At 41.6% G+C, this 18,026-nt stretch overlaps 1 protein-coding gene across 1 annotated transcript in view; it reads right to left on the bottom strand.

Annotated features, from left to right (window-relative positions):
• The window catches only part of LOC137428692 (DENN domain-containing protein 2A), a 277,280-nt gene that overhangs the window by 14,652 nt on the left and 244,602 nt on the right, over positions 1 to 18,026 (bottom strand). The window contains exons 17-19 of the mRNA XM_068118598.2: positions 17,980 to 18,021; positions 13,570 to 13,681; positions 9,506 to 9,754 (exon numbers count right to left, since the gene is read on the bottom strand). Of these exons, the coding sequence (XP_067974699.2) occupies positions 9,506 to 9,754; positions 13,570 to 13,681; positions 17,980 to 18,021 (403 nt within the window). The remainder of the gene's footprint in view (positions 1 to 9,505; positions 9,755 to 13,569; positions 13,682 to 17,979; positions 18,022 to 18,026) is intronic.

The following is an 18,026-nucleotide window of genomic DNA, read 5'->3' as shown; positions in this document are numbered from 1 at the left end:
GTCAACAATGCAGCAAACAGAACAATTTTTTCCAGATGTCTGGGCAGAACTCCTGAAAGGAAATTTCTATGTGACGAAGGGGATTGCTGCATTCACTTCAATAGGTCCAGATCACGGAATTGAGCAGGAGAACCGCAAACTCAAGGTCATTGGAGGCATTACTGGAATAACCCAAATTGAGAGAGCTCTAGACCGTTTCTTCCTGATTGCACCTGACTTGTCTAATCTAGTAGAGGAGTTTCAAAGAGAATATGGCATGGAAGGTGCTGATACCAGAGACCAACACCACGAGATCACAGGCGGAAAGTCCACCCGAGTAATGAGAAATTCCGCTAGATTGACAGGTATTTGTTGTTCATGGAGACCCATTCGTAACCGATGAGAGTGACCTGTGTAACCTTCTTACCAAGAAAGTAATTGATGAAAAGGTAACAAAGGACATAGTAGACCGCGATGCCATCGGACAACAGTTGTTCCAGACATTTGTCAAAGAACACCTTACAGAAGGAAAACTTTCAGTGTGGGATCCAATGAAGAGAAAGAACATAGGCACTTTCAAAAGTGCCAACACAGTGAAGAAAGTGAAAGCAGGTGACAAACTCATTAAAGTCAAAGAAGAACGAGGACTCCTACAGAGGTTTATAGTAGCATCAAGAAGCCGTCCAGACCTTGATCTAAAGGACTGTATTGGGAAGTATGAATTTGGAATTGTTCCACGTGCCCTTTTCGCTTCGGATGGGTCACTTCTCCTAGCATATGACAAGGCTAAGGTCCTTCATCATCTTGAAGCGCTAGTTACCAAGGAGCAACCTAGCCCAACAGAAGCCACAAGCGATCCAGCTAATGCCATACCGAGTGTTTCTGGCGACCAAGTATTGAGTGAAAACTCCCAAACTGAAGTACCACCCCAAGCCGAGGCGCCTGAAGTACAAGAAGCGCAGCCTGAGCAAGAAGCTTCAACTGACATGTCCGACATGTCTGAGAAATTTAAAGTTGTAGTCATAGATGGCATGGCCCTCGTTAACTCCATCTCCAAGACAGACAAAATGAAAACATGCAGTGATTTTGCCATGTCATTTCTTGAAAAGCTTATCAGGATTGCAGCTAACTACGACGAAGTAAGACTGGTATTTGACAGATACGTCGAAAGTTCTCTGAAAGAGAAAATGAGAAAAAAGAGAACAAAGGGAAACTCGACCTACTATCACATCCAAGATAGTACACTGATCCAGAATATTTCCTTGAAGGACTTCCTTTCAAGTGTCAAAACCAAGGCAGAACTTGTATAGAGTATTTAGCTGCAAAGACTCTGGATCACAGCAACAGCTCTGCCAACAAATTGAAGAAGTTCATGGTAACCTTCGGCACTGAGACAAAAGGCAATGTAAGTGTGCCTGATGAATTGGTAAAACACGGTCATGAAGAAGCGGATACGTTACTCTTGCTCCATGCCCTAACAGTTAACGGCGATGTCGAACTTGTAATAGACTCTCCAGATACCGATGTCTTCTTGCTGATGATCCACATGTATCCACAGCTACCTGCTGAGACATATTTCCTTACCGGAAAAGGAAAACTGAATAGGAAAATTGCAGTCAAACCTATCTTTGAAAAGTTAGGAGTTAACCACGCCTCAGATATTCTCGGGTTTCATTCTTTCACAGGATCAGATATGTGTGGCAGGTTCGCCGGCAGGACAAAGGACTGGTGTATGAAGGTGTTCATGTCCTGCGATGATATGATACTGGATTCACTTGCTTCACTTTGCAAATCTGCTGCTACACCCTCTCCAAACGCAAATGACCAACTGGAAAGGTTCGTTTGTTTGTTGTACAGATCCAAAACACACACCAAAGTAAATGCACTACGATGGTTCTTGTACTCAAATCGACAGGCCGAGGGAGAGAGTCTGCCTCCAAGCTCTGGATCATTGACACCACACATTCTGCGAGCACATTATATTGCAATGATATGTATGCAGGCATGCGAAAGTCAACCGTCCCTTCCTTCTCCCACTGACTACGGATGGAAGTCAGAGGAAAATAGATTTCTTCCGGTGATGTGTTTGAACCCTCCAGCACCAGAGGCCATGACTAAGCTGGTAAAATGTGGCTGCAAATCAGCATGCAAAGGAAACTCCTGTAGTTGCCGCAGCAATAAACTCCCATGCACAGAGGTCTGTAGCTGTTTGAACTACGGCTGTAGCAACAATGAACAATCAGCTCAGAACATTGTGGGAGATGAACACGACGACTTGTAAGGTAAAACGGATGATTGTGAGACAGGAATATTTAAATATGGTCAAACAGGAAATTACATTACGCTATCATTGTTATAGCAATGTGGACCTTTGTGTAAAACAGTGGTGGCCATATTGGATTTTCTCACTATTTCTCACTATGGCTGGCATCCACCGATTTCAACGAATCAGTAACATGTTTCCCCAACGGCCTAGCATTACTTATGTGGGCATTACCACCAAAATGGACCTATTTCATCATTCACAATTTGTGTTATCAAGAACATTAAGTTTTTGTACTGTGGTTATTTAAGAAGTGGCGGCCATCTTGGATTTTTCCACCATTTTGAATTTGACTGCCATATTGAAATTAATTGTTTTTTAACTCCTTGGTATTGAAATTATGGGTATTATCATTAATTTGGACCTCATACTGTGTTCAGAATACCAGTTTTAATGGAATTTATATATTTTGGCGGCCATCTTGGATTTGACACCCTTAATCCGTTTAAAAAAATTAACAACCTATTTTTTCGAACATGTGACACCCCAAAGACAAGGAATCAAGTGGAATTTTGCTTTTAACAAAAAAAAAACACGAAATGACATAACAGCCTACACTATTCCTTTGATCATCCTTCAGATGTCTCTACAACTTGATTGGAGTCCACCTGTGGCAAATTCAATGGATTGGACATGATTTAGAAAGAAACACACCTTTCTATATAAGGTCCCACAGTTGACAGTGCATGTCAGAGCAGAAACTCTACAATGAAGTCCAAGGAACTGTCCGTAGAACTCTGAGATAGAATTGTGAAGAGGCATAGATCTGGTGAAGGGTATAAAACAATTTCTAGAGTGTTGAAAGTTCCCAAGAGCACAGTGAGCTTCATCATTAGGAAATGGAGCGAATATGGAACTACCCAGACTCTTCCTAGAGCTGGTCGTCCGACCAAACTGAGCAACTGGGCAAGAAGGACCTTGGTCACGCAGGTGACAAATAACCCAATAGCCACTCTGAGAGAACTACAAAGTCATTTGGCTGAGATGGGAGAACCTGCCAGAAGGACAACATTCTCTGCAGCACTTCACAAATGTAGTCTTTATGGGAGAGCAGCTAGATGGAAGCCACTCCTGAGAAAACGCACATGACAGCATGCCTGGAGTTTGCAAAAAGGCAGGTGAAAGGCACTCAGAGCATGAGGCAAAATATTCTGTGGTCTGATGAGACAAAAATTGAACTCTTTGGCCTGAATGCAAAGCGCTACGTCTGGCCAAAACTGAGCACAGTTCATCACCCATCTAACACCATCACTACCGTGAAGCATGGTGATGGCAGCATCCTGCTATGGGGATGCTTTTCAGGGGCAGGTACTGAGAGACTTGTGAGGATAGAGGGAACAATGAATGAAGGCAAAAAACAGGAAAATTATTGAGTAGAACCTGCTTCAGAGTGCAAAAGACCTTACACTGCAGCGAAGATTTATGTTCTAAATGAACAATGACCCCAAGTATACAGCCAAAGCAACACTGGAATGGCTTCAGAACAAGAATGTGAAAGACCTTGAGTATCCAGCCAAAGCCCAGATTTGAATCCCATCGAGAATCTGTGGAAAGACTGGAAGATTGCTGTTCACTGACGCTCCCCATCCAACTTGGCAGAGCTTGAGCAAATCTGCAAGGAAGAATGGGAGAAACTCCCCAAATCCAGATGTGCAAAGCTGAAAGACATACCCAAGAAGACTCGCTGTCAAAGGCACTTCTACAATGTATTGACTCAGGGGATTCAATACTTATGTAAAATTAGATATTTCTGCATTTCATTTTTTATTATGCTAAAAAAAAAATCCACTTTGACATTATGGGGTATTATGTGTAGATCAGTGACAAAAAATATCTCAATTTAATCGTTTTTAAATTCAGGCTGCAACACAACAAAATGTGAAAAACGTCAAGGAGTGTGAATACTTTCTGAAGGCACTGTATGTCCATCCCTTAAATGCTTCAATGAATCCTTCATGTCACTCACCACCAAATTGATTGTGTTACACTACCGGTCCAAAGTTTTAGAACACCTCAATTTTTCCAGTTTTTATTGAAATTTACGCAGTTTAATGTCTCAATTAAAATAAAATAAAAAACACCTCTAGAGGCCATTTTCCCCCGCATAGCGGGGGTTGGCCTTTTTCGGGCACCGTGGTTGTTGTTGTTTTTTGGCCCCCTTTTTGAAGCAATGTTTTACGGCCGGATGCCCTTCCTGCCGCCAACCCTGTTTGTCGCGTTTTACGACAAGCAGGGAATTACCAGTGAACTGGTACTCAATTAGCCGACCTCGGAAGGATGACAGGCTGAGTCAACCCCCCTGGCGTTAATTCAGCGATCGACAGGATTCGAACCCAGGATCCGAGGATCCTAAGCCGGTACCCTGACCGCTAAGCCAACACCAGAGTTTAATGTCTCAATGTACTCTGAAATTAAGTATAAAACAAATAAACAATTGGAGATAAAAAAGAAATCATAGAATCATTTTGTTTAACAAAATTTAATTTAAATTTTTGACTCGGCAAAGTAGCCACCTTTTGCAGATAAAACCGCCGAACACACTCGTGGCATTCTTTCTACAACGGAAATCAAATATTGTTCGGGAAGTTCTTCCCAACACTGTTGCAGAAGTTCCCACAAATGTGTTGCACTTGTTGCTTTGCTTTCACCCTTCTGTTCAGTTCATCCCAAACCAGCTCGATGGGGTTTAAGTCTGGAGACTGTGCTGGCCATTCCATGATTTGAAGCCTACTGTCTTGTTCTTTTCCTCGAAGGTAGTTTTGACATAGCCTGGAGGTGTGTTTAGGGTCATTATCTTGCTGTAGTATGAACCCCTGACCAACTAGGCATATACCAGAGGGTATTGCATGGCACTGCAAAATGCTGTGGTAGCCCTTTTGGTTCAGAGTGCCAGTCACTCTGTGCAAGTCGCCGACTCTTGATCCAGATTGGAAGCAAAAGAAAAAGCAAAGAGCCCCAGCAAAAGAGCCCCAGACCATCACGCTTCCTCCTCCATGTTTGACAGTTGGTGTCACACACTGAGGAACCACCATTTCGCCTACTCGACGGCGTACAAAAACACTGCGTGATGAACCAAAGATTTCAAATTTTGATTCATCGGTCCATAAGACCTTCTTCCAGTCTTCAGTAGTCCACTGGCGGTGCTTCATGGCCCAGGCAAGCCTCTTTTTCTTATTTTGCCATCTTTGTAATGGCTTTCTTACTGCCACTCGGCCTGTCAAACCTGCAGATCGAAGTCTTATCTTCACAGTTGAAACTGAGAGTTGCTTACTTCGACCAGTGTTAAGCTGTGCTTGAAGCTGTTGTCCTGTGAGCCGCCTATCACACAAGCTGTTGACTCTCAGAAACTTGTCTTCTGATTCTGTTGTGGCTTTGGGTCTGCCAGACCTCTTCCTGTCAGAGTTTCCTCCAGTTTCCAATATACTACTTCCTGCAGTGCAATATTGTCCAAATAATGCTTCAGAGGGTGTAATAACAGTCTGTTCCAATACTGCTTCATACAGACAGGGGGTTTGTAATCAAGTAATCAGCAGAGGTTGGGACACCTGTAGGAATTGTTTGCATCAACGTTCAAGGCTTAATTTACTTACATTGCTGCAGAACAGCTGTAAGTTGTTAACCCATTACTTGTTCCCTGAAGAAGGCCCTTTTTTTACAATATAACTGTGCTATTTACATTATTTTCCCGTTTTTGCTAACCTAAACTTTTTTTTTAACCTCGAGCAGTTTAATGCTTACCTTTGTACCATTTCAGGTTATTCACTGGACATTAAACTGCATACATTTCAATAAAAACTGGAAAAATTGAGGTGTTCTACAACTTTTGACTGGTAGTGTATATGTACTCAGCATGCAGATATATAGATATATAAGTATGTACAGTGTAAACAGAGCCTTAACAGAGTCATGGTTTGTGTCACTGTCAATAGCTGCAGACTTTCCATTATCATGAGTTTGACATTGCAGAAATTTTCTGATATCCATCGCATCGATGGGCTTATTCCCATGAACAGGGACTTTTTCCTGGTATTCGTGCGGCGTTTCAAAGGCTGATTCTTACAAAAATGCAAACTGCCCTCAAGGCATAAAATAAAACAAAGCCACAATGGGCCCCTCCCCTGACCAATAATGGACCTGAGGGGACTTCAATAAATTAACAATACTAGGGCATGCCCGTACTATATATATATCTAAAATTATATCCCCCCCCCCTCTATTTACATGAAATGGTTTGGTCCATTCGCAAAGCCAAAGCGAACGGCTTGCGAGTACGGTGGCAATCCCCCCCCCTCTATTTACATGAAATGGTTTGGTCCATTCGCAAAGCCAAAGCAAACGGCTTGCGAGTACGGTGACAATCCCCCCCCCTCTATTTACATGAAATGGTTTGGTCCAAAGCGAACGGCTTGCGAGTACGGTGACAATCCCCCCCCTCTATTTACATGAAATGGTTTGGTCCAAAGCGAACGGCTTGCGGAGTTTGGTAAAGAAATCGCCATAGCTCGGTAACTACTTGTCCGATTAATATGAAACCTTGAAAAGGCACATCCTCGGGTCCCCAGCAATATACCTGGCAAGTTTAAAGTATATCGGACCCGTGGTTGTCGAGAAACAGCGGTCACAGACACACAGACAAACACACACACACACACAGAGATTACTGGAATTATAGATAGATATCATTCCTCTATAGAGGTCGAGGACCTGCCAAGGTCCGTCATTTATTATAAGAAATTTAAAAGGTTATTGCTTACGATTTTGAAATTTATCAGCGATCCTTCAGAAAAAAATGAGGTAAGTAAATGCTGAGGTGCTGAAAATAAATGTGGGTAAACGCTGTTTACATGTGTTTACAACAGCACAGGAGACGGAAGACGAAGAATAAAAGCGATAAATCACCTTATTTATTAAATTCACCGTTGCTTAACACTTGGTTCCTTTGGAAAACGAGACTGTAAATGCTGCAGGTATGACTCTCCAATAGGTGATTACAATCTGGAACAAAATACTGTATCATTTTCACAAAGCTATGGCGGACATATTATACGAGAGTGTAAAACCAGGCTGTTTGTTGTCATATGTGACGTCATCGCCTTGGTGCTCTGTTGTGGTGTATTTTTTAAATCCGATAAAAAAATTATATCTTTTTTTGTTGTTATACGGATGCAATACCCAAGAGAGAATGCCGCTTCCTTCAGTTGGAATTATTGTAAATGCTTCAGCCATAATTGTGTTGGGCACAATGACATTTATCAACATATTGAGGATAACCAAATCTCCAATTTTGCGATCTCTCGATTTGGTATTTTAGCGATGTATTTTGGCACGTTTTTCATTTTTGATAATTATAAAAACGTTTTAAAATAAAAGGTATGTCTTTTAAATGTTTTTGACTTCACTATATTAGATTTTAAGCGTAGCATTTTATACACATTTGAATGGGCGGCCATTTTTTCCCCATGTCATTACTACATGTGAGTATGATCATACTCCATGACAAAATAAGTATGCTTCATATCAGTTATAAATGATAAGTTAATGAGCAAACTGCCCACCACACCCACATCACTTTTGGCTTTCCCAATCTATCATCTGGAGGCGAGAAGTACCTTAGTGGAGAAAAGCAAATCTCGGCTTCAGCTTTATCCAGGTTTCATTGTGAGCTTTCTGCCCAACAAACAATCCAACTGCTCAGCAATAAGTTTACAATCAGGATGTCTCGCTATTGTAGCCTGGGAAGTTTATACTGAAAGATACGCAGCTCAACAGTGCCTGCTATTAAACCTGAACCTGCTATTAAACCTGAACCTGCTATTAAACCTGAACCTGCTATTAAACCTGAACCTGCTATTAAACCTGAACGTGCTATTAAACCTGAACCTGCTATTAAACCTGAACCTGCTATTAAACCTGAACCTGCTATTAAACCTGAACCTGCTATTAAACCTGAACCTAATATTAAACCTGAACCTGCTATTAAACCTGAACCTGCTATTAAACCTGAACCTGCTATTAAACATGAACCTGCTATTAAACCTGAACCTGCTATTAAACCTGAACGTGCTATTAAACCTGAACCTGCTATTAAACCTGAACCTGCTATTAAACCTGAACCTGCTATTAAACCTGAACCTGCTATTGAACCTGAACCTGCTATTAAACCTGAACCTGCTATTAAACCTGAACCTGCTATTAAACCTGAACCTGCTATTAAACCTGAATCTGTTATTAAACCTGAACCTGCTATTAAACCTGAACCTGCTATTGAACCTGAACCTGCTATTAAACCTGAACCTGCTATTAAACCTGAACCTGCTATTAAACCTGAACCTGCTATTAAACCTGAATCTGTTATTAAACCTGAACCTGCTATTAAACCTGAACCTGCTATTAAACCTGAACCTAATATTAAACCTGAACCTGCTATTAAACCTGAACCTGCTATTAAACCTGAACCTGCTATTAAACATGAACCTGCTATTAAACCTGAACCTGCTATTAAACCTGAACGTGCTATTAAACCTGAACCTGCTATTAAACCTGAACCTGCTATTAAACCTGAACCTGCTATTAAACCTGAACCTGCTATTAAACCTGAACCTGCTATTAAACCTGAACCTGCTATTGAACCTGAACCTGCTATTAAACCTGAACCTGCTATTAAACCTGAACCTGCTATTAAACCTGAACCTGCTATTAAACCTGAATCTGTTATTAAACCTGAACCTGCTATTAAACCTGAACCTGCTATTAAACCTGAACCTGCTATTAAACCTGAACCTGCTATTAAACCTGAACCTGCTATTAAACCTGAACCTGCTATTAAACCTGAATCTGTTATTAAACCTGCTAATTGCCTGTTATATGAGCATCAATGTGTGCTCTTTAATACACAACTTAGAGCTATGTGTAAACTGCTAGTGTCCTTGTAATTCATGTAAAAGTAAAATGATGCATCCAATGTTCACATATTGTATGTGATAAGCTCAACCAAGAGCCTCAGACGACTAGCAAAAAACACCCAAATAACCTGTAAAGAGTGTCGGCATCTTCCCTGCCCGTAAGAGAATCTCAACTTGTTTGACCAGATATTGTGGCTGGCATTAAAATGAATTAAGCATGGCATTGGCATGGCCTAAATGCAGTACCCACTTACTGCGCACAGTATGTGGATTTCAAAAGATAAAAAATAATTTTGCTCACCTTGCATATCATTTCGACCGAATTCGCGCTCTTGGACAAAGCCCGAAAACATCTGGGTCTGCATGAAGAGCTCTAGGAAACGACGCAGGCCTCTTGAAGCAACTGCCTTACGAAAGGCCTCACGTTGAAATTCACACAGGCCTTGTTCACCCACTACCAGGCTCCGGGAGTAATGCCCAACTACTTCCACGAGGAAACGTACAAACACCTCAGATGTCAGGTTGTTAAGTTCACTGCCGGGCTCACCATCTGAAGGAGAAATAGAAATCGAAAAAATTACAAAAACTGCCATTTGGTTATTAATCATAATTATGACAAAATATTACATTATTTATTCAGACCTGCCTGTAACTGCAAAGGTGTAATCAGTAATACCAACCTGCGAGAAGCTTGACGTTCAGGTGTTTTAGTGACCTTTTTCAGTCATTTACTATCAGTAATACCAACTATGAAAGCTGGTCTTTATTTAAACCTAAAAATACCAAAATCTTGTCAACTTACAAATTGATGTGTTCATATTGGGGAAAATTTCATGTGGAAATAGTGGAAGGTTTCACCTTCCTGGGTTCTATAAGATTGAAGTGAGTGGAGGATGTGGAAGATAAATTATTAGATGTCTAGCACTGGAGGATTATTGAGTGACAAGCACTGACAGTGAGTTAGTTAGTGAGTGGAGGCTAGCACTGACAGCAATGTCAGGATTGACAAAGATCTGGAAAGACAAAGATGTGACGATACAAACGAAGAGGAGGCTGGTGAATGTTCTGGTATTTCCAATCATAATACATGGACGAGAGTCATGGACAGTGAAAAAGAAAGAAAGGAAGAAGTTTGACAGACTTGAAATGTGGTCTTAGAGACTAATGTTAAAAATGTCATGGACTAAAAGAAGAACAAACAAATCAGTGCTTGAATAAATTAGATCATCATGTACATTGGAAGCACTGATGCTCAAACGGAAACCGTCATAATTCGGGCCAATCATGCATGCAGAAAACAAAAGTGCAAAGAAATCAACCATGCTGGGTATGGTTGAGGGATTAAAAGGAAGAAGCAGACCTAGTACGTGCTGGATTGATGGGGGTAAAGGCCTGAACCAAGCAGTGCAAGAGAGGTATGGATGTTTGGAGAAACCTGATCATGAATGTCACTGGAAGTCGACCACCACTTGATATAATAAGATGAACTAGAACAGCAAGCAGTGATGATATGCTTCCAAGCAAAATGGCTGCCATACCACATGGCTGATACAATCATCATTTTCCATAAATTTTCTTCATGGGTAGTATATATCTGTAAATTTCTGTAAATTTTGTAAATTATCTGTAAGTATCTGTAAATTTTGGTTTGGATTGGTTAAGAGATTCTGGAGATATAGATTTTCAATTTCTTTCCTTAAATCCAAGATGGCCACCATACCATGTGATTGATGATGTCATAGTTTCCCAATTTTTTTTTTATCATGTGTAATCAATCATACTCATGAATTTTAGGATTGATCCATTGAATGGTTCTGGAGATATATTTTCAAATACTTTTTCCTAAAATCCAATATGGCTGCCATATCACGTGACTGATGATGTCATAGTTCAAAAACATTTTTCCTCATGGTGAGTTGATCATACATATGAAATTTTGTATTGAGCCGTTCAGCAGTTCTGGAGAAAAAAAATGTGTAAAGGTTTTCCTTAAATCCAAGATGGGCACCATATCATGTGACTGATGACATCATAGTAAACAAATATTTTTCACACATCAGTAGTTGATCATATGAATGACATTTTGCATTGATCTGTTAAGAGGTACTCCAGAAAAGATTATTTAATCTTTTGCTTAAATTCAAGATGGCAGCCAAACCACATGACTGATGACCTCATCGTTTGCAAATATTTCCCCCCTTTGCAAATATTTCCCCCCATGGCTAGGCGATTGTATTTGCAAAATTTTGCATTGATCCGTTCAGCGGTTCTGGAGAAGATGTTTAAAGTTTATGACATCATTGGCAATAGCAGCCAATGTGTCAAAATTGCAAAAACAAAATTCATGATGCACTAAGTTACATTAGTATCTATAATGTGTTAAAGTTTCGTAAAGCTAGCGATTACGGTTTTGTCGGAATCGTCTCCACAAAATGTGTGAGAATAATAATCCTTACAAGAACAATGGGCTTCCAGTGGGAACCTTAAAGTAAGCCTAAAAACAATGGAAGTTATTTATCATAAAATGTTCTTTTCTGCGAATGTTTACTTGCCATTGGAATAAATTCACCAATGTCTGTTATTAACGTCAGCAGAGACTCAAATCAACTTACACAACTAGAACACAAGGCCAGAGCCATGGCCTTTGTTCTAGCACAACTAGAACGATGACTGGTTTATCAAGTGCCTTGTGAGTATTTTCAATGTGAAACGTAATTGAGTTGATTTTTACCCCATGGAATTTTAAAATATTGTATTTACAGGGTCTAACGTTTATGGAAAAGCTGGAACACAAAGGAAAACGCGGCAAAGAGCTGGAAGAGGGGAGATCGAGAGGGGCAGAGAGAGGAGGAGAGAGAGGAGGAGAGAGGAGAGTCACGTCGAGGCTGCGAGCGGACTTGTTTTTATATATTGGTGGCGAATGAGTTGCGGTTTCCCGTGAAAGGGATTGCACGACATCGTCATATATTGCGAGTGCAATTAAACCTGCGTCTCAGGTTTTATCACCAAGTGTGAGTCATCGTTGTAGAAATCAAGCGCCTCCATTAAGGGCCTATACGCCATTTAGTCCTCGAAGAAGAGGCTGTCCGCTTGGTGCATCTTGTTTTGCCGTTGGGATTTCCATATCGACCTCATCGTGTTGATTGTCGTTGGTTTACCTATCGGCTCAATTCCCATATCGACCTCTCACCTCATAACTCCTCACCCACAGCCACGCCAATAGCTGCCTGTTGTTTTGCCGTTCTGCACGACCCCCACCTTCACCCTGCGTGGGGATTCGTGCACTGACTTTGGGAAATGTTACATTCTACTCACGTTTGTCGTTTCGTGAGTTTATTGCTTTGAGAGTATTGGGGAATGATGGTACCATCATATGTATTGTTCATTTGATGCAAGTGACATTTTCATTATACTTTCTTTAATAGTGTTATTATTGTTTATGTGAGAGTTCTTAACACAATATTACTTGTTTTGTTCTACAATAATTGCATTGGTGTGGTTTTACCATGGTTTATTAGAAAACGCAAAATAACAAATCTTTCTGCCGTGTTCCCACTCCAGACTCGAAGGTGCACCATTACTGGGGTTTGGGGAGGTAATATGTAACAGTAGTTTCATCTGAAGCAGGTTGATGGTGGACCACATGCACCCTATAGAAACCTGTGGGGGACAAAGCAAGGAAAGAGCAAAGGGTGCAAGACCAGAAAGGAGGCTGTAGAAGACAGAGAGACCACCAACCTCTCTGCGATGGCAATGTGATAGTCCCATAGACTCAGCTTCTTCACGGGAGATTCCAATAATCTTGAAGGCATTGGTATCCATGGCATCAATTTGAGCATGAGATGTGAGGTAGGGGAGCTAGCCCAAAGGGGAGAGCTGTACTCCATCAGGCTGCGGATTGGTGGGTTAGTTTTACGATCCTTCCAGAGTGAGAATGTGAGACTGAGATTTTCCAGGATTAAAAGAAGTGTTCCATTTAACAGATGCGTATATAATTAATCAATTGCAGGTTGCAGGTAATTAATCAGCCTATCCTTATAATTGTATTATGCGGCCGTGCATTATGTGGTAGGTATCATTAATGTGTCATATGTTAACCATCTGAAGAGCTGACTGATTCTTTCACCTCCCAAGTCCCTACCACCTGAATAAGCTTTTCACATTAAGTTTATGCACTCAAACAATCTTTACCATTAATCTTTACCAATTAATCTTTACCACTCAAACAATCTTTACTTTACCATCACCATAAGGTATAATAGCCAATTGAAGTTCCAGTTCATTCTCACTCACAAAAACTTTTTGTTGCAGTCTTTACAAGGCCCTATCTGTACTCAGGGCCTTATAAAGGCAGTGCTAATTTACCTGTGTCATCCTCGCTATCAGACTCGGCCAACACGAGCTCACTACGTTGCTCCAACACCTGGACAAGTGCTGCTTGAAGCTTCCGTGGCAAGATGGAGTCTTCATCATCCATCTGAGGATATGAGGGGAAAGAATTGAGATATCGTTAAGTAAGCAGTCATTACTTTGATAGCAATGAAAATGAAGATGTCTAAGGTTTGTCTGAAATAAAGAGCTGGGGGGAAAGGACCAGCGAAGCAGAATAAGGAAAATGAATCACCACACAAATGAAGTAATGTGCAATGTGTCGATTTGGATTGTGAAAAGTTACATCAATAAACAAAGTTAATCAGCCATTCACATATAGAAACCTCTTGTGAGATAGAGTGAGATTCTCAGATGATCGCTATCAAATCTCAGGATAAATCATTGGAATTTTTCTACGGGTTTCAGAATTACTTCCTGATTTAGAAACAAAAATAAAAAGCCAGGAGACGACGATGGTTCACGAGCGAGCGGTATTCAATGACAAAGGACGGACAGGCCAGGCCTGGAAATGTAAAAACGAAGGTTACTGACCTTGAAATGAGATAGAAAATAATGTATAATCAGTTATGAGGTTAGTTAGCTACACAATACCGAAAATTCGGTGAAAAATTAAATGAAAAATAAATATAAAAAAAAGTTTTAAAAATGAAAAAAAAAAATATGAAAAAACGAGCTCCGTGGGGCTAGACACATGACATTGGCCTAACCAAATATCGAAACCCTGTCAGATTCCACCAAACCCCTCGGAGAAGATGTAGCTTGAACTCGATTACCCCCTAAAAAGACATCTTTTTCGGGCGTGGCTTCGCCCACAATGGGCGCAATACGCCCACCCTAGGCAGGACACAACTAGATCATGATATCAACCTCCCACCCAAGTTTCATCAAGATCGGATGATATCATTGGGTAGTTATGCTGCGGACAGACACACACACACACAGACAGACAGACAGACACACACACACACACACACACACACACACACACACACACACACACACACACGACGAATATAGTGGTCACTTCATAACTCGTGAACCAATATGAAGCCTTATTTTTGGTGCAACCCATAAAGAGTGGAAACTTGCATCCTTTCAAATCATCTTCTCTTGTGATACATCCTCAGAACTGTTAGGAACAGGGAAGTAAAATACTGAGGTTCATTCCACCCAGGTACACAGGTACAGATGCCCAGCTTTGATTGTCCAACTTCAAATTCTGGTTGGCAATGCCACAAACCCCTCAATACTTCCAAGCATCACCAAGGGTGTATCATCATTGAACCTGTCAAGTTGTCAAATATTAAGGCAAAAACACGTCCAAGACGGAAGCGTAAAATGCCAGCTTGCACACTACCCTTCTAATGGTTGTAGGATATAAATTATTTAGAGATCTCTCTTGATCAACGCAGTCTGATATCACCCATGATGTGTTGATTTATACAAATGGAATTTCAGCTCAAAAGTACCCGTTGTATTATGTGGTGATGTATGGTAAACATGTGGAGGCAAGCTCTGTATTTCGAGCTGATTTAGTCTCATGACAAAGTCTTAACGCTAGAACGTGTCCAAAATTGAGGCTACAATGCGGGGCTCAATTGCTTCCCCATAGGGTTTGCTGTCCTTGGTAACCTAGGAAGAAGAAGAAGAAGAAGAACCACCTCTAGAGGCCATTTTTCCCCACAGAACAGGGGTTGGCGTTTTCGGGCACCATGGTCCCTTTTTCAAGCAATGTTTTATGGCCGGATGCCCTTCCTGCCACCAACCCCGATAGTCTCCCCTTGCGACACACAGGGAATTACCAGTGAACTTGTACTCAATTTGCCGACCTCGGAGGGATGACAGGCTGAGTCAACCCCCCTGGCGTTAATTCAGCGATCGACCAGGATTCAAACCCAGGATCCGAGAATCCCAAGTCGGCACCCTAACCGCTAAGCCAACACCAGGTCTTTGGTAACCTTTGGTGATATCTAAATCCATGACCAATTCTAATAACCTCCGGCATGGAAGGTGGATGGAGGTTATGTTTTCACCCCTGTTTGTCTCTTTCTGAGCAGGATATCTCAAAAAGTTGTGGTCGGATTATGACAAAACGTTGTGATTATCGTTGATATCAAAACGATGATTATCTCAAAAAGTTGTGGACCTATGTAAATACAAATGTTGTCAGGGTTCCTCTTTTTTCTCAGATCTTCTTCTCCTCCTCTTTCCTTTACAAGAGTGACGTCCAATGGCACCAAGTTTCTGCCCTGCCTTGATCACTATACTCCTCCACCTCCCTCTGTCCTCAGCCAAATCTCTCCACTCACCAAGCACCCCAACCTTACTTATATCCCTCCTCACACAATCCTCCAATCTTGATCGCGCCCTACCTCTTTTCCTCCAACTTTCCTCCTTCCTCAAACTACCTGCTCTCTTTGCCATTCTCTCTTCCCCCATCCGCACCAAATGTCCAGCCCATCTCAGCCGGCATTTCACCAATCTCCCCGTCAAGCTCATCTACACACCAATCTCCTCTCTCAGTTCATCCATTCTCCTTCTATCCACCATTTTCACTCCCACAATCCTCTTGACCCAGTTGTTCTCGCAAACCTGCAGCCTCTGTTGTTGTCTCTGTCAGTGCCCCCATCTCCAGACCGTAAAGGTATGTCGGCATTACACACGGCATCAGAACCTTCCTTTTCAATGTCCTTGAAAGTTCACCTTCATCTCTCACCTACTCTCCACCATAACAGCCAGATCGGCCGCATACAACATCCTTCCCATACTACCCCTCATATTTACCCTCCTGCTTACCAGCTCCATCACCATGATAAACATGAGTGGGCTGAGAGGGCATCCTTGCCTCAAACCGATGATCACACTGAACTCCTTAGACATCCCAGGACCAACCAAAACTCTTCCCTTCATTCCCTTGTACATTCCTTCCACCAACCCAACTTCTGCTTCCGGCATTCCCATCCATATCTCAGTCTTGCCATCACCATCTCTCTCAAGACAGTGTTGTAGACCTTCTCCAGGTCCACAGATCCCAATGCCATTTCACCTTACACCTCCAACCTTTTTTTCCACCAGCTGTCTCAGAGTGAACACACCATCCGTTATCCCTCTACCCTTTATAAACCCCTGCTGCTCTTCTCTGATCTCCATCTCCACACTCATCATTATCCTCCTGTCTAGAATCCTATCCAGCAACTTCCTGGCATGGCTAAGGACTGTAATGCCCCTGTACTTTCCAGGATCATGAACATCGCCTTTCCCCTTCCACGCCGGCACAATTAACCCTGCTGGAATTGAACCCCCTCTCTCATACATACATTCACCAGCCTCTTTGTCCAACTTCTCCCACGGGAATCATCATCTCTGTATACACCTCATCAACGATCACCATTCTGCTGAATCACATTTTGTGTTTCTTTTGATTATCTTACTATAATTCACCAAATGTCCGTCCGTCCGTTCGAAGGTACCGCAAAAACGGCTCAACCGATCGCAACGATATTTTGGGTGGGTATTCCTGGGACCCCTGGGAGTAAAATAGGCTATATTGTTTTTCCAATTTTTCCAAGTTTTCCAATTTTCCAGTTTTTCCAAACACGATGGAATAATATTTACCGATATGAACAGTGATGTGGCTTTTGTTGAAATTCCTCAAATACTGTTTATTCTACGTACCAGGAGAGAGTAGATCGACTCCTGACGAACTCTTCCGATATAAACATGCGGCTCCGAAGTAACATGGCAGCGTGTGCAAAGCGACTGAGAAACAGGTGTAGCGGCCGCTTCCGTGTTACAGATTCGGCGTGCACTCTTCACACATAAACGTGCGACTGAGAAAGACGTGTAGCAGCCGCTTCCGTTTTGCAGAATTCAATCTTTTTTCAAAATGGGCGCCATGTACTGTTTGGATTTTGATGATTTGCGTGTGATATGATTCAACGGATGTTTATATGAATCGTTTAAAATAAAATATAAGCTTTCAATTTCTGATATTTTGCCTTTTCCTTTGGGCTTCCCAATTGAAGCCCCGCCCATAGGGCGGGTACCGTTGCTAGTTTTTAAAACTCATTTGTCGACACTATGGTCTATTTCTGAAGAACACGTTAAGTTTGAAGTGAGCCATTATTGCAAGCTTTGCATTGATGGAAATACTTTGCTGAAACCGAGGCAGGTCAAAATAACGCGTCACAAACAACGTTGTCCATCTCACGACAATGAACATTTATAATGACCCGGTCAAAAAGGAATCACACTTCAATTCTGAAGACTTTGTGAATTTTATGCACAATTATTTTTCTTCGACAATTAACTTTCCTAATACGACCTTAACTCAGCAGGCCTAAAGATAGAATATTCCTGCAAATACAAGATATCCTCTCCTACCTGACGGATGAAGCGACCGGAACAGAGGTCCACCAGCAGCACCTACA

Source organism: Myxine glutinosa, chromosome 1 (assembly GCF_964187855.1).
Source record: "Myxine glutinosa chromosome 1, kmMyxGlut1.1, whole genome shotgun sequence".
Lineage (NCBI taxonomy): Eukaryota > Metazoa > Chordata > Myxini > Myxiniformes > Myxinidae > Myxine > Myxine glutinosa.
Note: the sequence above shows the minus strand (reverse complement) of the source record. Positions and strands in the feature narration are given on the sequence as shown.